Source organism: Danio aesculapii, chromosome 6 (genome assembly GCF_903798145.1).
Source record: "Danio aesculapii chromosome 6, fDanAes4.1, whole genome shotgun sequence".
Lineage (NCBI taxonomy): Eukaryota > Metazoa > Chordata > Actinopteri > Cypriniformes > Danionidae > Danio > Danio aesculapii.
Genome location: NC_079440.1, coordinates 50,471,085 through 50,499,022, shown reverse-complemented (window position 1 = coordinate 50,499,022; position 27,938 = coordinate 50,471,085). Strand labels below are relative to the sequence as shown.

At 35.9% G+C, this 27,938-nt stretch overlaps 1 protein-coding gene across 1 annotated transcript; it reads left to right on the top strand.

The window, feature by feature from the left end:
- The first annotated feature begins 1,787 nt into the window (after positions 1 to 1,787).
- On the top strand, positions 1,788 to 26,635 carry slc2a1b (solute carrier family 2 member 1b). The gene is made up of 10 exons (XM_056460451.1): positions 1,788 to 2,123; positions 13,439 to 13,534; positions 18,861 to 19,021; positions 19,433 to 19,673; positions 19,753 to 19,915; positions 21,997 to 22,184; positions 22,262 to 22,366; positions 23,668 to 23,769; positions 23,913 to 24,116; positions 25,886 to 26,635. The coding sequence occupies exons 1-10, from the start codon at positions 2,109 to 2,111 to the stop codon at positions 26,078 to 26,080; spliced, it is 1,470 nt and encodes a 489-aa protein (XP_056316426.1). The 5' UTR covers positions 1,788 to 2,108; the 3' UTR covers positions 26,081 to 26,635.
- The last annotated feature ends 1,303 nt before the right edge of the window (positions 26,636 to 27,938 follow it).

Below are 27,938 nucleotides of genomic sequence, written 5' to 3'. Positions count from 1 at the left end.
ATTTGGTGATTTTTCTTAATATATATTTTTTAATACATCAGTGGAAATGTATAAATAAATAAAAACTGACCCTTGACTGGTTTTGTGGTCTACACTGGAAGAAATATCTGTAAATTAGCAGTTTTCTATCAGTTATTTTGTGATTCATAAATGTTTTTTTTCACCTGTTTATGCTTTTGAACTGCATTATGGAACCTTGATCTTTCTTCCAAACCTTCTTTTAACCTTGAAAACTTTGAAAAAGGGACTTTTATTAACATTTTGAATAGCTTGAAGTGATATATTGTGTGGGTTGGTGTTGTAAATTACAGTACAAAAACCTTATAATAAGCCACCAGTACATTTTCTGACTTATTCCTTTATTAATTGTTTCTCATACATTATATTATTTCAAAATGTTAATAAAAGTTTTGATGTTGAAAATTCAACTCCACTGTTTAACAAAGCAGAGATCAAAGTCCCATAATGCAATTCACAATCATAAATAAATAAAAAAACACTTGTGAATCACAAAATACAAAAACACAATTGGTCAAAAGGTGAATATAGCTCAAATCAAATCCTCAATACACATGTATTTAACATTGAATACTTATGATTGGGTTAAAAAAATGCACATCTCAATAATAATAAAATAACAAGTAGGCTATAACATGATAGTGAGGTGTACATGCAGACCTTTAGAATCAAATATTTATTATTCATTCATTTTCCTTCGGCTTAGTCCCTTTACCCATCAGGGGTCGCCACAGCGGAATGAACTGTCAATTTATTCAGCATATGTTATACTCAGCGGATGCCCTTCTAGCTGCAACCCAGTATTGGGAAACATCCATACACACTCATTCACACACATACACGCATAACGACTAATTTAGTTTATTCAATTCACCTATAGCACATGTCTTTGGATTGTGGGGGAAACCGGAGCACCCAGAGGAAACCCACGCCAACACGGGGAGAACATGCAAACTCCACAGAAATGCCAACTGACCAGCCGAGGCTCGAACCAGCGACCTTCTTGCTGTGGGGCAACAGTGCTAACCACTGAGCCACCATGTCACCCCAAATATTTATTATATTAATAAATTGAGTGTAAACTGCCATAAAAATATTGGTGTACGTCAAATTTGGTACATTCATAACTAAATATTAGTGTATTTCTGCTCTCTGATTAAGACATTTTTGTCTCCAAATGTATTGTTTTCATTACATTTCAAAGCATGAAACATGAAAGCTTTGCTTCTATTTTGATTACAAGCAGTTTATTTGGAACAAGTCCATTCTCCTCAGACATTTCCTTAAACAATCCCTTCTAGAAAAAAAAACATTACGTAAGGATCTCAAATTTTCCATTATTTATGTATTTTCTTAATATAACCTGGTTCTTATTACGACATTATTCTTATTACTATGTTATTACTATGGAAAGGTCAAAAGCATTTTAGAAACTTTTTAGTGTATGAAAAGTATTTTGTATAAAGGTTTTTTTTTTTTTTTTGCAAAACCTACAATATTGTAGCAGTCTTCAACAAACCTCTATACTTACGGCAACACTTCTCAACTCGTCACCACAGAAGTCTGCCTGGATAATGTTATCAATATTACTTCATCTTTCGGATTTTCAGGCTTGATTCTTGTGATGTGTAATTATGCACGCTCCTTTACGCATTCATTTTACACTGTATATGTCGTCATTCCGGATTAGCCAATCACAAAGCACATTCCGAGTCCGACCCCCTTCACTCCCGACATTGTTGCGTCATACATATTAAACCGGCGAGCCCGGACAGCATCTCAGATTCACCGGGTCGAGCAGACAACTTTTAGGTTAATTGAAACACTCCAGTTAAGAAAAAGGAGAAGAAATCAACTTATTTAAGAAAAGGGGAGTTGTCAGAAGAAGTTTTTAAGAGGCATCTGAAGGCATTTACGCGGTCTCCCTTCTGAAGCTACAACACCATACTTGGCGAGGTGTATTATTTATTTATTTAGTATATAGTTGATTTCATTTACAGTCGAATTCCGAAAAAATCCAAGTGGGGAAAGGCGAAGTTTCTGCCGAGTTAACGTGCGTCGAGGCGTAATTGAAAATTTGACAAGCCGTGATGGAAGGCGGAAAGGTAAGTTACGTTTAAAACTTCATTTTTGTCCCCTCTGATAATAAATAAATGCGAATATATATATATAAAGAATATAAATCTTAACAGAGCATGGTGTGGAAAACTAAACTGGTTTGTGTTGGTATTTCAGTGTGTCTATTTCTGGCTCTCTCAATGTCAGTCAGGATATTAACGTTAGCTGCATAAGTTAGCATCGCGAGCCTTTCTCTCGATCTCCAAAAGTTTGACAAAAACCAAAATAAACTCGTACCACATGTTGGGATGACACATGGGCAACCGAGCTGTGATAGCGTTTTAGTTTCCTTAAAAGTGGTAGGTGTCATAATGCCGAGTCTATGCCGGGAACTCGTTTGCTTGAAGAGAGAGACTGTGTTTAAAAACCGAGTATGCTCCCTAAGTAGACGGCATTTTTGGGGTACCACAAGCGCGTTTTCTGACTTTGTCTCAAAAGCAACTTGAGTTGTCTCCGTAGGCGGCATTGTAAGTGACTGTGGTGGCGCTATGGTTGCCCGAAAATGCTGTATTTGTAGGTAGCATAATGGGATTTCACACAGCCGGGGGATCGTGGTGTACGTGCCCACTTTAACCCGGTTTTCAATACATCAGTCATAATTTCTTTCTTTCTTTCTTTCTTTCTTTCTTTCTTTCTTTCTTTCTTTCTTATAATTTTCAATCAAATGTTCTTTATAGACATAGTTGTTTAAATACAATATTACTGAAACGTTATTACACAAAATAAATAATAAGAAAAACATCATTATTTTCTTGTATTAAAAACAAAAAAATGGCATTACAACAGTGATATTGTAGCATTAAAATTATAATTATGATAATAATAATAAGTGCATAATACTACATTCTAATGGCTTAAGTTTACCTTCAATTTCATATTAAATGCAACCATTTTGTTTTAATTAGAACACTCCATCTCTAGTTTTGTTTTGAGCCCAATCCAAACTAGTGACTAACAGTGAACTAGAGACTCATACGTGACTAGTAGGCTGTTCTAGATGGCTAACCTAACCACAGATGCATGATGATCACCCATGACAGATCAAGTGTCTTTTAGATTTCCTGAGGTCAGGGACTTTACAATATCTTGTTGTTTGATTTTTTTTTTGTCCTTCAAAGAACTAGCCTATTAAAAACAACCAGTCAGGGTGTTTTTAGCTTAATCTGAGTGAAATACAATGGCTTTAAAGTAAATGTGAGTAGTGCCATTAAATTAATTAAATTCAGCTGCAGTGCACTACGGTGTTGCTGCATTTAATCTATGGTCGACGTGCTGGGAACGATGGAGATGTCCCTAAGGGAGGGGACAGCCACAGCTGGCTTCTAGCTAGGGGACACACAGCATAACCCTGCCAGAAAGGTCGTGTTCTTGACCTATTCCCAGCACAATGTCTAATGTTTTGGCTTTGTTATACAGCACTCTGAGTCAACGTGCACGGTCCTATGCCTCTCTAATGCCAGAGGAACGTGTACACATGTTGTTGGTTGTTAAGACAACCCTCGTGCTTGGTCTTTTCATACCAAACTGGCTTCTGATATTAAATAACATATGGGAAGAATATTTGCTTGTGCCAAAGGCTTTAGATATTATAGCTGGCCATTAAACATGCTCAGACCTTTAAAGCACACTCATCAGGGTGCATTGTGTGAATAGGCAAAAGTGCCACACCTGACGCTCACCTGTCAGGTATTAGTATTCGCGTAAAAGAACTTTCTTTCTTTCTTTCTTTCTTTCTTTCTTTCTTTCTTTCTTTCTTTCTTTCTTTCTTTCTTTCTTTCTTTCTTTCTTTCTTTCTTTCTTTCTTTCTTATAATTTTCAATTGAACGTTCTTTATTGACATGACTGTTTAAATTCAATGTTACTAAAACCAGTGCTTCTCACAGGTTTGAAATATACTTGTGGTAACTGGCACATGGTTACCAACATGCGACAAATAATATTTTTTAACAATATTTTTTATTTATTATGACACTGTTATACACTGTTTCTTTTCAAAGCGTTGAAGTTTAAAAAGAGACTGTAATAAAAAAATAAATAAAGAAATCCACAATATGTTTTACTTCTATTGAGGAACCATGTGCTGATGACATTTTGTACAGTTTTGCCAAAGCATCTTAGATATGTATAAAGTATGCAATCACACACAACGAGAAGTGGGAAATGTGTAGGGTGAGAGAAGATTTTCCACTAGTTAATCGATCGCGGATGTTTGGCGGAAAAAAGGTGTAAAAGGATGATAGTAAAAATAATAAAAAATTAATGTCACCAAATATACTTGGGTGGCTGTTAATATATCTGGGCGGCCCGCCCAAGTAAAGTCAATGTGTGGGAAGCACTGACTAAAACGTCATTACATAAAACAAAACAAATAAAATAAAATAAAAACCTCCTATTATACTCTTTTATTTACTTTGTTGTATTAAAAAAAAAAAAAATGTCACTATAACAATGATTGCAGATTATGGCATCACACTGATTATGATAGTGTGATTTTATTTATTTATTTTTTTCATTTTCTTTTTTGCCAAATAAGTGCATAATACTACATTCTAATGGCTTGAGTTTGCCTTAAAATTCTTAGTAAATGCAGATTGTTTTAATTAGAACTCTCCATCTCTTGTTTTCTTTTGAGCCCTATCCAAACTAGTAACTAACAGTGAGTATTTACATGGACACCAATAACAGTAATAATAATAATAATAATAAGAAGAAGAATTATATATATATATATATATATATATATATATATATATATATATATATATATATATATATATATATATATATATATATATATATATATATATATATATATATATATATACACATCCAGTAAAGGCATCTAGTAATACGATAAACACAATACTCTGATTAAGAGTCTACCATTTAAACAGAGATTTTTGATTCATTTAATCTGATTAAGGTCGTAATCGAACTAAACAAAAATGGAATTAAGACAAATAGAGTATGCCAATTTTAGTCGCATTATTGAAGTTCAGTACAGACATGTAAACACCACAATCAAACTGTTGTAGTTGTGTAGGATTTTCATCGCATTTTGCGACAGGATAGTCTAGGCATGGGCCGGTATAAGAATCTAACGGTATTATAACCTTTTATAACAATATCACGGTTTCACAGTATTGGGATAACTGCTCTAAAATATATTCTTTTTAAATGTCTACGTTCAAAATCACAAACATCCATACTATATAGGATGCTAAAAGCATTATGCAAGCCAAGTAGTATGTCTGAATTCAAAGAAATCGAAAAACTGTATGCAAGAAGATAAGTCGACAAATTAAAAATGAAACACCCCAAATTATATGGAAGTCCAGAGGAAATGTGGATAGCATGGAGACGCAATGACGTTAATCAAATTTTGTGCTATAACATGTAGCGGGAACATTAAAGGAACATTCAAAAAGCAACTCATGTAAACACCTTAATCATGTTGTTGTCTTTATTCAGATTAAGGTAAATAATTCGATTACTGATGTCCATGTAAATGTAGGCAGTGAACCAGAGACTCATACATGACTAGTAGGCTGCTCTACATGGCTAACCTAACCACAACTGGCAAAAGGTACTATAAAACTAGCAAGTTACCATAACATGAGTCTACTGTACAGTGAATTCTGGTAAGCAAATAGATGTTTTTTTCTATGCTTCTATTTCTAACTTGACAGCATTTATGAATTAGCTGAACCACATGCACAGGCTACAAAGCATCAAACCAATCAGATAAAGGCATGTGAATCAGACAGACATGCTTCAGTGTATACTTTTTTATGTAGGCAGGGTTTTTCCAGATTTTGGTTCAAAACATTAGCTCAAACTGTGGAAATATTACAGTAATTGGGGGCAGGTGTGCAGTTGACCTTTATTATTTCAAGCGAAACTAACATGCTTTTAGTGGAAATCTCCATTTGCAGAGAGACATTCGGGGCTTTTGATAGAGGATTAAACCTAAAGCAAACTGTCGGAGACCTTAATTCTATTTTGCTTTGTCAAGTCAGGTTGCTTTTCTTTTCCTTTTCACCCTGCATGACTGCAGCCTGCGTATGTACTTCCCTGTTACTGTCATTTCAGCCTAATGGGCGCTAATAACAGGATTTTTAAGCGGAATCGGATTATGAAACGAAGTGCCACTGAGGTAATTTTTTTCCTTGAAAATTCCAGGGTCGAATCAGTGCTGAGCTGTAATTGCTAATCCTAGATATTTGAAAGGGTGGGCAGAGTTTTTAGCTTGAGGTCATCTACTGTAAGTTACATAATATTGTTTGCAGTGGTAAAGGGTCGTATTTACTGTATTTATCACTGCAGTTTTAAAAAATGCTGTCAAAAAATCGACCTGCAAAAAACCTTGGGCTAAAATGAGCCAGCTGGGGCTTCAGGTCAGAGTGAAAGCAGAGGCGGAGTTTGCCCATTTGGTAAAAATGCTGTGTCGCCATTACACTAGTTTTCTGATCATGCCCGAGTACATGCACCAAAAATAAAGTAAAGTAAAGTAAAGTAAATAAAGTAAAGAAAAAACATAAGTTCTGGTCAGTTTGATATTGCATAAACCCCTTATAGGCTAGGGGTCTTTTGCTTAAAATCGCCCTTATGTTTCCTTTTTAAATTTAAGGGTGTTGCATAAATTATTAAAGTAGTTTTAATTTAATAAGTGATATTTATTTGCTGCGTCCTTCTTGATGTTTCAATAAGCCTCATAATCTTTACACCATATTAAAGAAACAGCAGCCAGTAAATTTTAGTGGTTGAGTTTTTGTCACATTTAAAAGGTGTGTCTGTCATGAAACGTGCGCGTTTAGATGCATGCGTGTGTGTGAGAGACCTCGCTTTACAATGCGATGCTTTATCTGCCTGATTCTGATTTGACTTTCTCCTTTCTGCTGAACTGAGCTGGTTGTGTGACGTTTGATTCAGGGGTGTTCTGGGGGCTGGATTTGTGTGCTGCACTGCGAGCAAACGCGACATGGTTTCGGCCTCACTGCTCAAGCTCCCGGGCTATTGGCCCAGCCCGGCCTGATAAAAGCCCTGGCTCGCACTGGCCCGACAGTGGAAATTCAACTAATGTATATGTGAACAGGCTGTTGCAAATTTTGCTGACTTTATATAAGCTGTTCACTGTAAACAGTGCTGGGTTCCACACAATTCCCTCAGGTTTTCCCAACACACATCGATTAATATAACGTAAACTTTTTTTTCTAATTTAAGTGAACATAAAGTATAATTAAGTTGTCCCCCCCAGAAAATATTAAGAACTCATTTTAAATAAGTAGTTTGAACAAGCATCAAGTCATTTTTTAAATCAGTGTTTCCCAACCCTGTTCCTGAAGGCACACCAACAGTACACATTTTCAACCTCTCCCTAATCAAAGACACCTGAATCAACTCAGCAGAACATTAGAAAAGATCCCAAATCCTGACACGAATGAATCAGATAAGGGAGACATATGAAATATGGACTGTTGGTGTGCCTCCAGGAACAGGGTTGGGAAACACTGTTTTAAATGATTAAATTAGTTGTTTTTCTAAGCTCATTTCATAATTGTAATACAGAAATGAGCCTCATTTGTGTCAGACTCCTGAGAATTTTTGACATACAGTAGGTCTTAAACCCAGAAAGGTAGGTGTTTTGTGACACTTAAAATCATTGGGTTGTGCTCCAGTGATGAATGGCATTGTTCGCAGTGTAAAAGAACAGAACTGTGTGTGTAAGTTGTGAGTGGCTCCCAGACAATTTAGAGAACTAAGCTGGCAGAGAGATGCTGCTGGAGAAAAGGAGACGTGCCAGTCTGAGCATCACCCTCAAAGAGAGAGAGAGAGAGAGAGCCAGAAAGAGAGAGCTTTGTTGCAGAGTAAGCGCTTTTTCAAGAGTGTGAATCAGACAGCTTCTCTTCCTCACAATGCCAGCTTGAATTCATAGTTCATCAGTTTCAAAAGGTATTCGGACACTTAATCCAGTTAAAAGTCTGAATGTCTTTAAACCAGATAACAGTGTCATGATTTCCCAATTAATTCTGCAATAATGCTGAACTCATTTTGTTTTTCGAAACATTTTGTGTAAAGTCTGTACTAGATGTATATATATATATAATTCTTCTTCTTCTTCTTCTTCTTCTTCTTCTTCTTAATATTATTATTATTATTATTATTATTATTATTATTATTTATTTTATTAATTATTATTCTTTTTTTTTTAAGTTCATAAAATTAACAGGGGTCATCAAGTTAATTAGGGTTGCAAACTAAATTAGCACAAAATAAAATTACAGTAATAAATTATTGTTTCATTTAAGTATTTTTATCACTTTATCGTTATAAATTGAACTTGGTTTCATATTCCGTTTGAAAGTTATATATAAATAAATTATATATATGTATGTTTTCCCAATACACAATCAAGACTTCAAATCAGGGCCTGGAATAATTAACCATTAAATAAACAAAGAAATAAATGACTGAATTGTTTGAAAATTGAACAAATTCCACCACATATAATGATTAGCTCAAGTTCAAGAAATGAGATATGAGATTAAACTGATCGATAAGTTATTGCTACTGGAATCATGACACCCTAGTTTCCTCCAAATTGGTAGAACAAAGCATTTTAACATTTAGATATTGGTGATGTTATTTGAAAATGCTATGGTGTGCCCTGTAATAAGTGTTTTCTAAGAACAGGTTTGTGTTCATCGTCAGTCTCACTGGATGTTTCATAGCATGTACGTCATTTTGATTTGGTTGTCACTGAGAAAGTGCTGTAGTTTTTTATTTTTGTAGTTTGTTTACCTAGGGATGCAGATCCTCTGGCTATTGTTAGTTTAATGGTTATAGCACTTGGTTTATGATGTATATACTTCCACATTGACACATGGACCATAAATGGGATGATCAGGAGATACATAGTTTTTCAAACTAACTAAAATAAAATAAAAATGTCCACAGCAATAATAAGCCATAGTCCGGAATCTGAAGCTTTCAATGTCTTAAGCAGCAACAATATCAGCTCAAATTTGTTACGTAACTCTGAGAGGCCCAAAATCAAAACACAAAAAGCCTGTAAGCCTTGCCATGAATAGTGAGGTTTATTTGCATGCTGGTTTGGTTACTCCAACAGAGCTGGTGTCTAGTTGCCAGCGTTACTGGTGCAGTTGTGTTTGCATTTTTATACAGGAAGTCTCCGAATTATTTTCCCTCTACAATGTTCAAGATTAAAAATCCCTTTCTATATAGTACTATCCATTAAAACAGCTAATGTAAACCAATACACTGACCCACAATAAAGTAATCACTCAGCCAAAATATGTGTCCAAATCAACTGTGAGTGTGTGATATCAGTACAAGGGCGTGACTGTTTATTTCATGAGAGGCGCAAATTCAGGATGACGAAGCGAAAAATATTTAGTGCCGCTAAAACCATTAATGTAACTATTGGCAAAACCCAAGCACATACACTGTATGTTTCATGAGGGCTAGGCCAAGTCCATATACATCTGTTTGATCAGGTTTATGGAGTTACTACAGGCATGTCTGCATTGTAATATAGGGTAAAGGCAGGAATCTGAAGTGGAATTTTTCATAGCCAAACCTACGCCCTCCCCTCGAGTCAGACGTAAGACAAAATCTTCCATATTTAAAGGGTTCATATTTCTTAAAGAGACACAGCCGTTCTACATGCGTCTGAGCTGCGCTTGCTAGTAGCACTAATGTTTCAGAAGCAGGAAGGATGTAGTTAACTTTTTGGGGAAACTGAACCGGCTGAGCCAAGGCTACTGTATTATGCCTTTTCGCTCGTGTGGCCACTATCGCCATGCTCCCATGTGTGAGTTTGACTGCAAATGGGACATTTTCAGGATTTAAAAAATGACTTAATGAATATTTAAAGGCCTGCTGGAGGTTTTGTGTTTGTGTTTATTTGGCCTCGTGTTTCATGGCTGGTTAAACAGCATAGTTTGTGAACTCCATGAACTGTAGTTTCCATACACCAACATGAAGGTGTGACCACTTCCCGCCTCTTTAAGCTCTTGCCTCTTGGTCAAAAGCGTGTACACACGTGAGCAGGCAAATGAGTGTACACATCCAAAACTGGTATCTTTCTCATCGTGGACAGTCTGTTTATAACAGAGGAATGCAAGCTCTGAAAAATGTTCACAATGGAGATCTGTTTACAGTCTCATCGAGCATGCTAAATGCTAGCTGAAAAAAGAACAGCTTGACATTTAAAGGTACTTCGTAAGAGTGGGATGAGTGGATCGACAATCCATAGATGGTTTTCAGAGTTAAACTGCTATATAATTGAACTCTTATTAGAGAATGTTTTTGTTTGTATGCTGATTTTGCCAAAATAAATATAAAAATGGAGAAATTGTGACTGCTGTTTTATAAAAGTTTGAGTAAAGTTTACTCAAAGAGTGCTTGAGTCTCTGTGTGGTTTGTGTACTAGTTATGCAATGGCACTAAGTTCGTCATCAGACGTTCATGTTTGTAAAGCTGTCAAAGACTTGACTTACTTGTAAAGTGGCTCTTTAAACTGTGACCTAAACAGCAAGGGTTCAGTTTAATGCTGTCTCGGTGTTGAGGAGGGATAATAATGTACATGTAAATGTCCATCCCACATACTGTAGGTGTGAAATACTCTAATCTAGTATTATGATGGGGAGGAGGGTTTACAGATCGTTCTATATAGGGCTACAAACTACAGAGAATTCTTCATAAATCATTCAGAAGACTTTGTTCATACAGTAGTCTTTCTTAAGGACAATAAAAGTGATTTGATTTGATTTAATTTGATTTGATTTGAAGGTCACTGTAGTCCGCTGTTGTCATTTTACCCAAACCTGGGTAGATTGTATTAAATATAAATACATTTAAATGGTAAATTATTTGACGCCTCTCATGAACGTCATAAGCTACGTTTCAATCCAAAAATGCAAAATTAAATGTATGCACAAAACTGGAATATCGCTTAAAAGACATGCAAATACAGCAGTGTTTCCATTCAACAAGTCGTAGAGAACTAAATCGTCACTTCTTGATTAACTGGTGCCAAATATCAACAGTAAAAGTGGAATTTGCTGCGGTAGGAGAAGCTGCGTGAATCTTTTCCTTAATAAATGACTTGCATCTCAGAAGACAATGCCGACACGCAATGAATGTGTGGTCGTGTTTAAGGGCTTGAGACGCAGAGTGCAGATGCTCTTCACCATTTTGGAGGTCATTAATAATATAATAAAACGAATACTGAAATGGTTAAGGCATTTTAAAATGACTAAAACAACATTTCAGGTTTTTTACAATGTGCTCAGCCTGCTGGTTTGTCCCTTCACAAACATATTTCGCACCACATGACCTTTTTTAGTGCGCATACTGGAATTTTTTCAATAAAAGTGTTTCATCGTCCATCTTTTTTTATCGAATAAAAAGGTTATCCTACTCAGAATAAAGTATTTCTATCGAATAAAAAGTTTATCCTACTCAGCGCATATGTTTTTAATGCACATTTTCAAAATGTATGCGCATCTTGCCGTTTCCATCAACTGTTTTTTATGTACACATTCAAAATGCGCATAAAAATAGGTGGATGGAAACATAGCTATTCCAAATAGACATTACAAATAAAAAGCTATTAAATTTATCAAGTTATTAAAGTTCTTAAATATAATAATATTTAGAAGACTAGAAAATTGTTTGGCACCAATAGCCTAGTGTTTAGTGCATCACTGTCCCGAGTTTGACTCCCAGCTCGAGCTCCTTTGCCAATTTTTCTTCTCTGATCTCTCCCCACACTTTCCTGTCTGTAATCTCCACTGTCCTATGAAATTAAGGGTGAAAACGCCTAAAAATTATTATAATAAAAAAAAAAAAAACATTTGTTCCTAAAGATAATTTGCATTGACATTTTTGATATAGGGAATCCTTCATGATAATAGTATTAGAATTAATAGGTAACATTGTAATTAAGAATTGTATTCTTATTTATATCCTTCTTGTATTATGAAAATACTTTTTTTTTTTTTTAATTTTTGTTATGTGAAATTCTCATTATTCTTAATTAATGATTTAGTTAATATTGAGGTAAAAATTATTATATAAGATGATCCCTTTACTATATAATGTAGCAATGCAGTAATATTAGCCCACTATACTAATCATACAAGCTTTTAGTTCCTCTTTTGTGTTGCAGAAAGATTTCATCATTTCTTCATTTTGTCCAGTCACTATTACACCAGACAGTCCGAATGCAAATGTACTTCAGCTTGTGTTTTAATTCTTTATTTTTTTTCCTCTTTGTTTGGAATGAGGAAGGTGATTAATATTTCTAGCACTTCCCTGAGGGCTATTGAAATATATCTCAAACCATCAGAAAAATAAACGAAACCTTACAGGAACTCATCCTTTCGCGTGAATACTTTTTGTTGTACTGTAAGAGAAGGAAATGCTTGTCATTTTGCGCAAACACTAATCTTTAATATCCCCCCAGGAAAGGGGGGGGGGGGATGCGGGATATGGGAACAATAGCACAGCCTGAGCATGAGATTTTATTTATATTTAATTGTATTAACGTGTATTTTAAAGTATGTGCTATGCTTTGTTTGACTCTTTATTTTTAGCACTTTGGTCATCTTTGTTGGTTTTAAAGTGCATTATAAATGAAATTGAATTGAAAATTGAGCAATAGAATTATTTTGGTAATACTAAACACTGTTATTTATATTATTTATGATTCATATCTATAATATTATGTCTGTTTTTATCTTTCAAAATGTATTCTACACAAACTCCAGAAGTTTGTTGTCATCATAGCCTAGCCGTTAGCACATGTGTGTTAGAAAAAGTGGAGTTGTCTTTTATTTTCGAGGAAGGAAAGAATTGAAACCAGCTCTGCAACCACCATAGCAATCATTAGAATGCCAAACAATAGTTCACCACACCTCTTATTTCTAAAATTCATAAATAAGTACAGTATATAACATGTTTGGATTTGGACTTCTTTTTCCAACCTTATCAAAAAATATCCTTCACGAACTTGGTTTATAGAAGTTTGTTGAGTTGTGCTGCTGTTGTTTGTTTTCGAGGAAGGACAGAATTAAAACCAGCTCTGCAACCACCGTAGCAATCATCAGAATGTCAAACAATAGGTCACCACACCTCTGAGAATAGTTGTGTTTAATGCAGTCATGTCAGGCCAGTCACTGCTAGAGTAATAGCGCTCCATTGGACAATGAGAGTTTCAAAAGTGTCATTGTGTGGCCGGAAAATGGCTCAATCTGTCTTATTCTTCCCTCAACAGCAATTGACCTTGCCGTTGATGCTTGCTGTGGGGACGGCTGTAATCGGCTCTCTTCAGTTTGGCTACAACACTGGTGTCATCAATGCTCCACAAAAGGTGAGTTTAAAGTACATACTCACACACGCACAAAGTCCAAGTGACAAATTTTTACAGTTCACCCCGACTGACATCCCAGGTGTGTCCTTGGACATTGACATTATTGGAACGTTGGCCTCTCACTCATTCATTATATACTGCTGCAGCTGTCTCCAAATCCGTCTGTCAGTAAACGCACACACACACACACACACACACACACACACACACACACACACACTTCAATGTAACACAATTCCAGAAGGACTGAAGACTTAAAGCTCCACAGGGAGATTTAGTCTCATCTCTCATCAACATATTATTAACTTAATTTGCATGTTAAATAATAAGTTTGTATAAATAAAGCGTATTTTCTGTTCTGGAACATGGTGTAAAGTCATCACACACATAGCACTGCTTGTTCAGACCTGCATGTTGAACTAGGGGCCAGGCTTGGTCTACATGAATGGAGCTTTTCTAGCTTTTAGACAGTATATGGCCTGTATATTCTTGTATTTCTCTCTAGAGAAACTACCGCAGGATTTGACTTATACTGACCAATACTGACCTTAGGGAGAAACATTTGCAACTGCTAGATCAAAAGCCCTCCGGAATTATTAGCCCCCCGGTATATATATAACTAATTTCTAATAATAGATTTCTTTTATCTTTGCCATGATGACAGTAAATAATATTTTACTTTTACTTTTTTAAGATACTAGTTTTCAGATTAAAGTGACATTTAAAGGCTTAACTAGTTTAACTAGGCAAATCATTGTTTAATGGTGTTTTTTCTGTAGACAATCGAAAACAAATATTGCTTTAGGGGCTAATAATATGAACTTAAAATGGTTTTAAAACTGCTAATGAAAAACTCCTTTTATTCTAGCCAAAATAAAACAATAAGACTTTCTCCAGAAGGAAAAATATTATAGGAAATACTGTGGAATGTAGATTTCCTTGCTCTAATCATTTAGAAAATGTTTAAAAAAGAAAAACAAATTCACAGGAGGGCTAATAATTTTGACTCCCTCTGTATATGTATATATCCAACATTATGGATGTGGCCTTTAGACTCACTGAATAATGACAGCAGAAATGTCTCAGTAAAAGTAATAAACATTTTAGAATATTTAAATTGGAAATGCTTATTTTTCTCGAGATTCTCGAAGCAAGAATTTACTGTACAGTATTGTAATGTATGTATTTAAGCCTTACTCACCCCCCCCATAATATGCAAAGTGACATGCATTATGGGTCTAACTGTATAATTGTTGAATGCTGATATCCGCATGATGAGTATAAAAATGTCCGCGTTAAAAATATTTTTATGAAGAGCATTTTGAGGGAAAACCAAGGCCATAACCAAAACATAACAGTACTGTTTTTTGACTTTCATAGATGTTAAATTTGTCTGACATTAAGGAAAATACATCTGAAAAGAAAGAAAGACAGACAAATAGATAGACAGACAAATAGATACATAGATGGACGGATGGACTTTTTGACTTGACTTGAAATGATTCAGAATATTTTTAAGATGGCCACCAAATTTTAATCCCCACAAGCTAAGCATGATAATTAAGTGGAGTTTTCTCCTTAACTAAAAGAATAATTTAAGGATGCTGCATATAATTGCTTAAAATCGTCTCTTTTAGATGTGAACATGTCATAGTCAGAAGCAGCATTACAAAAAATAATAGATAGCACAAATAAAATAATAACATGGTAAGAAAAATGACAAACAATGCAATTTGGAAACACTGCAAATGATGGAAGGAGAATTCAATATATCTCAATCAATAATAAGTTTGAAGTGCATATTGGATGCATAAGAAGTTAAATTGTAAACCTATAAATCTAATACTTCTTAAAGGAGGTCTATAAACAACTCATTCAAATATTTTGCTCATCTTCAACTAACACAAACACTTGTGATGGGTTTATGAGATCGGTACTGATTGTGTTATTAGTTGTGATTATCGGCCGATACCAATCCCCAGCCAGAGCATCCCTAGCTATTACATATCCATAATACACTGTGATATAGTCTGGTTCGTTATTTTGTTAGATCGTATTGCTTTCTCACTACAATTGATCCGATTTGTTTCAATCAAGCCAAGACCACCTCATTCAGGCAGTCTTGGACTGATTGATTTAGCGTGAATCAGAGAGCAATTGCGGGATTCACTTAAGCCAAACAAACCACGGCAAATGGGGAAACGCGCCAGGTTCCGAAACAAGTGTCTAGGTGTGAAAGCACTCTTATTGTGCTTAACAGTTAATGTCAAGACCACATCAACTTTCTTCCTTTTATTTATGATACATTATTACATGGCGATCTTAGAAAGACCACACAATTAATATTTATTTTAATGTTGTGATGCCTAAGTAGATTATTGCATTACATTACATCTGCATGTTTGAACTACTAGTGACAACCTAAATGTATTATGTTGAATCCACCTAAATTTCTAAAAAAAAGTAAGTTAACTTAATCGATTTGTGTGGGGACAACATGAAGGAATTGTGTTGAACCCAGCATTTCTTTACAGTGTATTGATTTATAACTGAATTTGATTATAAGGGCATCCAAAAAGCTTTACCTACTGAAGTGCCTTTATTCTCAGCATATACTGGCCTCTGGCAATGAACAGCGTGTTTGCTTTCACTGTTTGTGTTTCTGACAGTTGTAACAATAGTTTTCGCATGTGAGATAAGGCTGTGAGGCCATGGTAGGAGTACCATGTGTGGGGTGTGAGTCTGACGCAGACCCTCTCTATTAATAATCACTTCGATAAGATTACTGCACACTCAAGGGCTCCTTACTGAAACTGCACTCACAAATCACCAAAACTATACTCCGTTATCTAGCCTGAAAGTCTTCCATCAATGGACTGCATTATTTGCGAGCAGGTGGATCTTTGCTGCACTCCACAATTCAGGAGGTTTGCGTGGATAAACAACCATTAAACTTGCTTTTAAAATGAAAACAAATGCATTTATTTATTCACGCTCACTTCATTTCACTTTTATTGTTTGACTTTTTTAACACATCAACAGACAGCTGTGGACACCATATTTTCAAATGGTTTATTTTCACAGTTTTGTCTTTTAGCTATTTTAGACGCAAATTAGCTCTTTAGATGCAAATTAAAAATAGCATTTGGCCTAAATTGTATGCTCTTGTAAAACCGGTTTACTTTCATAGTGAATTCAACAGATATCTAGTATCATTTCCTAGCACAGTGGTTCTATTAAAACACCCACAGCACTGTAGAACAGGTTTGTTTAATGAGGAGTCGAGACGTGAAGCACATGACTGATATTTAGGCGACGCTGGCGCACCAAAGAGTTTGTACATGCCTAAAGTGTCAGATAGCCCAAGCTGAGAGAAGACAGACAGGAAGTAGTCATAAAAATATGCCTCTGACCTTAGTACGTCAAGAGATCATACAAAAGACGCTCTGCTGTCATTGGCTGTCAGTGAAATTCCTCTGATAGTCACCAGTGCTTTATAAGGGTTAGCTGGAGACGGTCTATGTTTATCAACAAACCCGGAGACCAGCTGAAACCTGACTCCCTCCGCGGGCCTCAGTTTACATCACAAAACCAAATCACTTAATACTGAGCAAGGCAGCGAGACACCTTCTGGACAGAACTGCTCATTGCTGTATAAATCTAAACCTTACAGTAAAAATACCCTCAAGAATTGTGTTGATTCTGCTCATTTTAAATAAGCAGTTTGAACACAGTGGGTAATTTGCTCTGGAATTGTTACGGATGCCGTGTGTCACAATTTCTCTTAATGTCCCCCCTGTAAAACTAGGAAAATAGGGAGAACATGAGGTCTAAGGCCCATTTAGACTAATGTGTTTTCGTTTTAAAAAAGTTTTGCTATGGTTATGCCATCCGTCCACACTACGCCGGAGTTTTCTAAAACGCTGCTGCTCCATGTCAGTGTGGATGGGGGAAAACGGAGACATGTAAAAACGGAGGATAGGCTGCAGACATTCGCCCCTCTGATTGGGGTTTTTCCCTCAATATTAAGTTGCCTACCCAGTTCAGTCCTGCATCCTCTCCTTGTAAGTTCAGACTTCGCAAGTTTGATATGGAAAACAGACTCCCGTGGATATGTCGGATAAATCTTCAAATGGAACAGTGTACTTTATAATCTTATTCACATCATCCTGGATACGTTGTTTCACTATCTTAATAAATAAAATGAAAACATGATATGAGGAACTGCGGTTTTCATTTTGATATCAACAACTTAACAGACATTAGAAATGTTGAGGCGTCGTGCCGCATATATGAGCGTCATCTTCACTGTATGCATGTTTAAACAAAACGAAGCCTATTACTGCCTCCTTTCATTTTCATTAAAAATACGAGACACTTTTGCTGAATATCAGTTTAATAATCAATAATGGCAATTATAAAAGTATAACATACAAAACATACAATACAGTTTATACAATATAGGAAATAAAGGCAAACAATCAGTCAATATACAGAATGTACGTGGTTACATTAATTATTAACTTATCTTTGCGCTCAGCCAAAACACGTTACCTGAGAACAAGTAATAGATTCAAAAGACCAAAGTTGGGGAATATGTCGTTAGATAGAGACAAGATTAATTAAATATCACGTTTAACAAATATAGTGAGATTGGATCCAGGGGTAGATCCTTGATGAACAGTCTGACGTGTGTGTGTGGTCACGTGATGTGTGTTTTCTGTGATTTGGTGTAGATGGAGAGCTGTTCAGAAACGCTGGGTGAAACGCTAATGTGGACGTGGATCGTTTTCATTCTAAAACACCGTTTTAAAACTAAAATGTACTAGTGTAAACGGGGCCTAAAATAAACGCTATGCGAGTTCATTCATTTATTCATTTTATTTTCGGCTTAGCCCCTTATTAATCAGGCGGAATGAACCGCCAACGTATCCAGCATATGTTTTTATGCAGCGAATGCCCTTCCAGCTGCAACCCATCACTGGGAAGCACCCATGCACTCTCATTTACACATATACACTACGAACAATTTAGTTCACCTATAGCGCATGTCTTTGGACTTGTGAAGGAAACCGGAGCACCCGGAGGAAACCCACTCGAACACAGGGAGAACTTTCAAACTCCACACAGAAATTCCACTGACCCAGCCGGGACTCGAACCAATAATCTTCTTGCTGTGAGGGGACAGTGCTAAACACTGAGCCACTGTGTCGCCCCTTAAACTACATTATCAGAATAGTAATAATAAAATATATAGAGCATGTTGACTTTTTGTATTTGATATCACTGGAAGCTGATGTAATAAGTCATTGTATTTGTGTTTTAGATCATCGAGGCCTTCTACAATGAGACGTGGACAGCTCGACACGGGGAAATGATCACTAAAACCACCTTGACTACCCTGTGGTCTCTGTCTGTGTCCATCTTCCCTATAGGTGGCATTGTTGGATCCTTCTCTGTCGGGCTGTTTGTCAACCGATTTGGAAGGTGAAATACAGTTAATCAGACAACTGATAGGGTTTGAGTATTAAAGGGATAGTTCACTCAAAACATTTACTGACAATTTACTTTTTACAAACCTACTGTATGTGACTTTCTTTTTTTGTTAAACACAGAAGAAGATATTTTGAAGAAATCTGGAAACCTATAACCACTGACTACCATAATATTTGTTGTTTTTTTCAGCTTTCTTCTTTCTTTCAGCTTTCTTCTTAATATCTTATTTTTTGTACATCAAAAGAAATAAACTCATAAAGGTTTGAAACCACTTGAGGGTAATTAAATAATGAGTAAATATACATTTTTGAGTGAACTGTCCCTTTAATTATGGCACCAAATTTCACATTATGGCACATTTAAACTTGTGATGAGTAAAATGTGCCTGTTTTTCTGATGCAGGAAGAATTCAATGCTTATGGTTAATGTTCTGGCTTTCATTGCTGCGGCATTGATGGGCTTCTCTAAGATGGCAGCATCCTGGGAGATGCTCATTATTGGACGGTTTGTGGTGGGCCTTTATTCTGGCCTGTCTGGTGGTTTTGTGCCCATGTATGTGGGTGAAGTGGCCCCTACAGCCCTCAGAGGAGCCCTGGGCACGCTTCATCAACTAGGCATTGTTGTTGGCATCCTCATGGCACAGGTACATCTAATCATTTCAGCAGTCTCAGTCACTATTTAAGTGTTTTTCCATATTTAAATTCAGGTTTTTGGTATTGTAGGTCTTCGGTATGGATGCTCTCATGGGTAATGCAACAATGTGGCCGTTCCTTCTGGGCTTTACCTTTATCCCAGCCCTGGTGCAGTGCTGTTTACTGCCTATATGCCCTGAGAGCCCTCGATTCCTGCTCATTAATCGCAACGAGGAAAGCAAAGCCAAATCTGGTGAGTATGGACCCATAGCCAACTCTACACATCAGGGTTATTTTTTCAATAAATATTTGTAAGTTTCATTTTAGTTAGTTTCATTAATGGTTTTGTTTTAGTTAGTTTTTATTATGTGAACACATTTCGATTTAGTTTTTATATATTTAGCTTTAGTTTCAGTTTTAGTAATTCTAGTTAAGCAGATTTAACAGAACACTCTTGTGCAAACCTAGTAATAAAAGTAAAATAATAGTTTGAACAGACACCGACTGAACCCAAAACCAAACTAATCCAACTTAAATTAATCAAAGTAAAACTAATGAAGAATTCAGGCAAACCTCTTCATATTAAAGATCATTTTCATAGTTAAACATGACTGGTTTATGTTTTTTGGTTAATGAAAAAAATGTGTTTGTCTGTAAAAGCACCAATTTGCTTATTAATTTAGATTATTATCTTTTTATTATTTCGGTTTCTCAGTGACAGTTGTTAGTTTCATTTAGTTTTAGTCTTTCATTTATTGTGAATACTTTACATTTTATTTAAATGAACGAAAATAGTTTTTGACCAGTAGCTTTAGTCTTAGTTTTATTTTTTGTTTACAAAAATAACCTTGCTACACACCCCTTTAAATGCACTGGGTGTCCACGAGACCTTAAACAAGGTGTCCGCGGGGTCTTAAAAAGTATTAAAAGTTGATCAATCAATTATGAGAAAATGAAAGCCCTTAAAAGGTATTAAAAAGTCTTGATCGCGTTTTACGCTGTCTTAAATTTTGTTCAAGCGTTGTCCAAAGTGTTTGATTCCAAAAAAGCATAAATAGATTTATTCTCCTCCTAAGATTAATTACTGTATGCTCAATCCACGTGATTGGTTCGGGCCGGGGCACGTCTGGCCAAGCTCCTCCGTCTGGGTGAGGTCACGTAATTTGCGACAAATGCGGGAAAGTGATGTGACGCTCTCCACATCATAGAGCAAAACAGACGGCAAAATAGGAAAATGTAAGTTTGTGTACTGCTGGTTGGAAAAAGATGAGTTTAGCCAATGGCTGAAGCCGTCGCTGAAAACAACCGTGTAATATTAACAATTGTTTATTAAGTTAAAGGTTTGATACTGATTAGAACTTGAAGTGGTGATGAGGTCTTAAAATATTCTGAGAAGGTCTTTAAAAAGTCTTAAAAGGTATTGAAATTACCTTTAGGATTCCTGCATTTACCCTGTTAAAAAGTCTTAAATTCACTGAAATATTGTGTTGTAGGTCTTACATCATTTTAAACTGGTCTTAATTGCCCTATGTCCAAGTAAAGCTTCCCAATTGGGCTGAAACCCAATCACCAATAATTCATCTCAAAACATTGATACAAGGCAGGATGGATCCATGATTTCATGTTGTTGACGCCAAATTCTGATGGTTCAACGTTTTTTCAATCTTCTTTTGTCCAGTTTTGGTGAGCCTGTGCGAATTGCAGCCTCAGTTTCCTTCTTTTTTTTTTGGACCATTATCTGTAAACCCTCGAGATGGTTGTGCATGAAAATCCCAGTAGATCAGCAGATTCTGAAATATTCAGACCAGCCCGTCTGGCACCAACAACAACACTTTCAAAGTCACTTAAATCACTTAATCACTTAAATTCTTTCCTATTCTGATGCTTGGTTTGAACTGCAGCAGATCATCTTGACCGTGTCTACATGCCTAAATGCATTGAGTTGTTGCCATGTGATTGGCTGATTAGAAATTTCTGTTAACAAGCAGTTGGACAGGTGTACCTAATAAAGTGGCCGGTGTGTGTATATTTAATTTTTTTATTGCAAAGAGATACAGTTCACAACAGCTCTTAGACATTTTTACAGCAAATTCTTCCTAAATTCTTCCTAAAAAAGAAAACTAAAGCAACGCATACCTTTACATGATCTTCACTTAATACAAAGACTATTTACAAAGGTAACCGGGCCATTAGAAAAGTCTTTAGTGTTTAGCTGTGTGTAAGTCTGAAATTTCGTTCATAATCGTCTAAAAGGGTCTTTAAAAGTCTTCAATTTATTTGAAAGAAACCTGCATAAACTCTGATGCCATCAACTTAATATTTTTGTGTGTTTAGTGCTTAAGAAGCTGCGCGGGACTACAGACGTGAGCGTAGACATGCAGGAGATGAAAGAGGAGAGCAGACAGATGATGAGGGAGAAGAAAGTCACCATTCCTGAACTCTTCCGCTCTCCGCTTTACCGGCAGCCCATGGTTATAGCCATCATGCTTCAGCTGTCTCAGCAGCTCTCTGGAATCAATGCTGTGAGTACCTGCTCATGCACTACACACTATATTTTAATAGAACACATGGATTTAACCTGGTTTATGTTGTTGTGTAGATATTCTACTACTCTACAAAGATCTTTGAGAAGGCAGGTGTGCAGCAGCCGGTTTACGCCACTATCGGAGCTGGAGTTGTCAACACTGCATTCACTGTAGTGTCAGTGAGTATCACATTAGTACACAGACATGAACATAAACGCAACGGCGCCTCTGCTAAAATTTGAATCATTATTTTTGTCATTTTTTAAAAAAGTTATAAAAGGTAATATATTAGTATTGTCAAGCCATTCATTGACCTCTGCAGCTGATGGTCAGAACTGCAGAAACTGTTGTTAATTTGCCAACGTCACTTTAGAGCTAGTATTTGAATGATTCTCTAGCATAATGTCTAAAGTGAAGACAAAAATGTTGCTGACATTTTAAGATTATAAGGCCGAACGGCATGAGATGCCATCAGTCTACAGTGATTTCCATAATTTTTTTGCTGCAATTAGGATATCGCAATAATTAACCCCAAAAAAGCCAAAGCAAAGCAAAAACTACCAGATTACTGTGGAATAAATTAGGGATGCTTCGATCGATTAGCCGAAGATCAGACTTTGGCCGATAATCACATTTAATGACTCGATCGGTAATCGGCAATCTGGCCAATCTCAAGAACCGATCGCAGGTGTTTGTTTATGAGTTTACAAGCAGAGGAAGACGCACGTGCACTCCCGTATATTGTACATAGCCTACAGCAGTCACAACATGTGAGGAGGTAAATGATGCATGGGGGCATGAGCGATCGATACAGATGCTGTGTGATCTGTTTATACAGTCTATTGGCGCGACTGGCGTGAGTGATGCTCTCTTTCTTGCAAGTGCAACCATTGTATTTCCAGTGCTCTGCAAGTCTTCTGCATATCATAGTAGCTCCTTGATCCCCAAAATGAGTTAAGATATGCAGAAATCATGGCAACGAGAGTGAATAAGCAAAAGAATTGTGGGAGAGGCACAGTGATATTCTAAGCATTACATTTGTTAGGTTAAATGAATAGAGCAGTAAAGATATCACCAGTGTAAATCCCCCTCTCTGTCATAGAGCTATCTAGCTGCTGAGACTCTCCTGATCTGCTGTCAGTCGTTGGAGACAAGCAAAATATTCTAATGGTCCTGCATGTTTTTAAGCCATTTTTTGCATATAACATTCATTGCTCTGCTCAGTATGATAGGCTAATGGCCGCCAGCAAGCTAAATCTTAAAAATTACAAATATTTTAAATAGGCACTATCCTTATAAATAAACCGCATAGTTGCAATCTAAACAACTACATTCTCGCCTTAAAAAGATTTTTTTGCAGTGCCGTAAACATATAAAATGAAAATATGCATGATGTAGTCAAATGCTATATTTATTATAATGAGTTAAAATTATTACTGTGTAACATAATATTAATATGTGTATTGTTATTGTTCTACAGTTGTTTGTGGTAGAGCGTGCCGGCCGCAGATCTCTGCACCTCTTGGGACTGCTGGGAATGGCTGGATCTGCTATTCTGATGACCATCGCTCTTGCCTTACTGGTATGCAAACTCTATTTACTTGCTTGAATGACACAGTGTCAGCATTTACAGGTATTAATCCATCATACGGTCAGCCTTGCGGTCCAGAGGATTTCAGTATATGTGATCTGATGGCTTTATTGTATATGTCTATTGCCCAACAGGAAAAATATGACTGGATGTCCTACATGAGCATTGTAGCTATCTTTGCCTTTGTGGCCTTCTTTGAGATCGGACCCGGCCCCATCCCATGGTTTATTGTGGCTGAACTGTTCAGTCAAGGCCCAAGACCCTCAGCATTTGCTGTCGCTGGATTTTCCAACTGGACAGCCAACTTTATCGTGGGCATGTGCTTCCAGTATGTTGAGGTAAGAGGCTGCTGGGAAACACATCAAGGAAATTGGGATGTTTTGATTTTGCTACATAATTCTGGCTATGAATGCAGTGACTCCATGATAAATATTGGGAATGCTAACTAAAACCCATATATTTTATATATGCAGTTGAGGACAAAATTATTAGACCTCCAGTGAAATTTAAATTTTTTTTTTAATATTTCCCAAGGGCTGTTTACCTGAGAATTTTTTCCCAATACATTTTTACACATACTAGGTTTAATAATTAATTTCTTTTATCTCTGCCATGATGACAGTACAAAATGTTTTACTAATTATTTTGCAAAATAATACTTTTCAGCTTAAAGTGCAGTTTAAATACTTTTTAATTATTTTTATTAGGTTAATTATTTTAACTAGCTAATTAAAGTTAATTATACAAGTCATTGGACAACAGTGGTTTGTTCTGTAGCCAATCAAAAATATATAAGTTCTTGAGGAGGGATAATAATAATGACCTTAATATGTATTAAATTTTTTTTTTAATAACTGCTTTTATTCCAGCCAAAATAAAATAATACACCTTTTTTTCCAGAAAAAAAAAATAGTGCATTGAAATTTTCCTTGCTCTGCTCTTTGGCAGTATTTTATGTTTGGGCTATAAGCATTCTTTTTTGAAAAGTATTTTATATTCTGTCCATTTCTATTGTATGTAACCTTCTACAATACTATACTTTATCAAATATTTACCCTGAATAAATAAGCTAGCTCTCTGCAACTCTCACATGGTTGCCCACTGAAGCTAAACAGGGCTGCGCCTTGTCAGTACCTGAATGGGAGACCACATGGGAAAGCTAGGTTGCTGCCGGAAGTGGTGTTAGTGAGACCAGCAGGGGGCGCTCAACTTGTGTGAACAAACCATCCTTGACTTGCCTAATTACCCTAATTATGCTAGTTAAGCCTTTAAATGTCACTTTAAGCTGAATACTAGTATCTTAAAAAATATCTTGTAAAATATTATGTACTGTCATCCTGACTGAAGCAAAGAAAGTCTGGTAATGGAGGTGAGGATCCACGTGCAGTTTAATAATCAAGAGTAGTCAGGCAGGCAATGGTCAAACAGGTAGAAACAGGAGCATAAAAGGTAATCCAAAGAACGTGGTTAAAAACAGGCGAATGGTGAGTACAGGCGGCCAAACAACAAGAACGATAAACAAAGCAAAGCGTCAAAACACTGGAAGACAAGACAAAGGAAAACACTTTGTATTGTTGGCAAAAAACAAGACTAAGCCAAGTGTAAGTGTGAATCAGATGGCCCAGTGTGAGCTTAACTAAAATGACTAAAACTGAAACTAAAGCTAAATATATTAAAACTAAGTAGAAATGTGTTCACAAAATAAAAAATAAACTAAAACAAAACTTTTATTGAAACTAACTAAAAGGAAACTTACAAATAATAATTGAAATAAAACTGATTTGGACTGTAATAACCCTGGTGTGAGAGTTGGTTATGGGTCCATACTCACCAGATTTGGCTTTGCTTTCCTCGTTGCGATTAATGAGCAGGAATCGAGGGTTCTCAGAGCATATAGGCAATAAACGGCACTGTACCATGGACGGAATAAAGGTAAAGCCCAGGAGGAACGGCCACATAGTCGCATTACCCATGATAGCATCCATACCGAAGACCTACAAGATTGTGATATATATCATTATCAAGATGGGAGATGACTTCTAAAAAAACTTTTACTGATTTGATTTGCCTATTTACCATATTTCCTCTTTGTCCATGTGTTGAACAGGAGGTCTGTGGGCCGTACGTGTTTGTCATCTTCACCGTGTTCTTACTCTGCTTCTTCATCTTCACCTTCTTCAAAGTCCCCGAGACCAAGGGCCGGACGTTCGACGAGATCTCCGCCGGTTTCCGTCAGGCATCAGGAGCAGAGAAACACACGCCTGAAGAGCTCAACAGTCTGGGGGCGGACTCTCAGCTATAAACACACCCCCTCTGGCCCCGCCCACTCCTGCATACAACTACTGAGCTGAAGGGGCCTGTCAATCAAACATATCTGCACTCGCCTCTTAGTCGTCCCGCAATTCCCCACACACACGCGCTGAACCAGCAGAGCGTGAGACTGGGGTTTGAAAAGGCAGCGAGTAAGAGTAATTATCATATTCCTTTTATCAGAAAGATGATCGTTTTATGACATGTTTGAGGTGTCGTATATTTGCATTGCTGAGTCGCTTTGGCTAGATTCATTAGGTTTTATGCTTTTTTTAATATACCTTAACTGTTACTTCTGCTGCGCGAAGAGAGAGTACACATCATCAGAGGTCACATGGTCCTTTCTGACCAATCCGCCACACTGTTGACGTCAGGAATCCACTGTGACTGACAATTCAATACTGTATTCCAGGTGACTGTATATATCAGACAGAAAAGTCTTGAAAAGTGGCTTTGATGAAAGAAGAGTCATGCGTCATGATTAGCAATCGAGGCTGTTTTAAGGTGCACGTCAATTTGAATAACAGGATTCAATTAAATGTATATATATATATATATATATATATATATATATATATATATATATATATATATATATATATATATATATATATACATATATACATATATACATATATATATATATATATATATATATATATATATATATATATATATATATATATATATACATATATATATATATATATATATATATATATATATATATATATACATATATAAATATATATATGGAAAAGTTTCTTTGGATTTAAAGTTTATAATTGTGTTTGTGTAAAAATGTTAGTCTGAATTTATTTAATTGTATTCTTTTATCTTATTTCTTATTTATTTATTTTTTAATTTCAGAAGAGTTAATATATCAATATTTAGAGAAATATCTCCATTTATAGAGTTAAAGGTCCCATTAAATTAAAGTGTTTTTTAGGTATTAGTTTCAGTAGTGTTAGATTTTTAAGATATTTATAAGCTAGTGTGCCCCAAAACAGTGACAAAATTCGCTTTTAGAAGGTATAAAACTGATATAAACATGTAAAGCTTGTAGTTTGTCACTTCCACCTATATGGATCAACGGTTTTATTCACGTCACTTTATACTACAGTTCCTTATCACATCATAACCAATCAAATGCTCTTTAGTATCTGGCATGCCCCGCCCCCTTTAAGAAGCTTCTCATTTGTTTTTTATTTGATGCACTTGAGCTCAACCACTCTCGCTGGCAGAGCTGTGATAAAACAAAACACTATTGGCTGTTTTTTTTAAAGAGGGAGGAGCTACTCTGTGTCCCACCCTCTTTTCGTGTTTCAGTTGAGATTGTCAAACATTGAATAAAAATGCACATTTCAAAGCACTTCACGGGACCTTTAATATATATCGATATTTAGAGGAATAATCCCGACTTACAATCACAACAAATGAAAGCATTTATTATTCTGACCAGTTTTCTGTAAAACAAACAAACAAAAAGCTCTGAAATGTATGCACTTATAGAATAAAAGAAATATTTAATGAACATTTTACTCAAACACATACCTAACAAATCCAGAGAAACTTTCAAAATATCTAGACTTCACTAAACCTGAATAATTCAAGCCCTAGTAAATATGCTTCATTTACATTAGAAAGCGCATAGTTCATCTACTTATTTTAAAGACAATGGGTTTACTCACTTTTTAAAGTAGTCAACTAATCGCTTTTTACATTGTGTGTAATTTTTATTTTTATTACTACTTAAAGTTAGTAAACTTATTGTAACTTAAAACTGTTAAGTTGACTTAACTCAATTTTTATAATTATGTGCATAATTAATCGACTTATTTTTAAGGCAA

Excerpts from the sequence above, each read along its gene's own strand:
- slc2a1b (XM_056460451.1), top strand. Across the intron at positions 13,535-18,860 it reads TCATCAATGCTCCACAAAAG|ATCATCGAGGCCTTCTACAA; the intron begins GTGAGTTTAAAG and ends TTTGTGTTTTAG. Across the intron at positions 24,117-25,885 it reads TGTGCTTCCAGTATGTTGAG|GAGGTCTGTGGGCCGTACGT; the intron begins GTAAGAGGCTGC and ends TGTGTTGAACAG.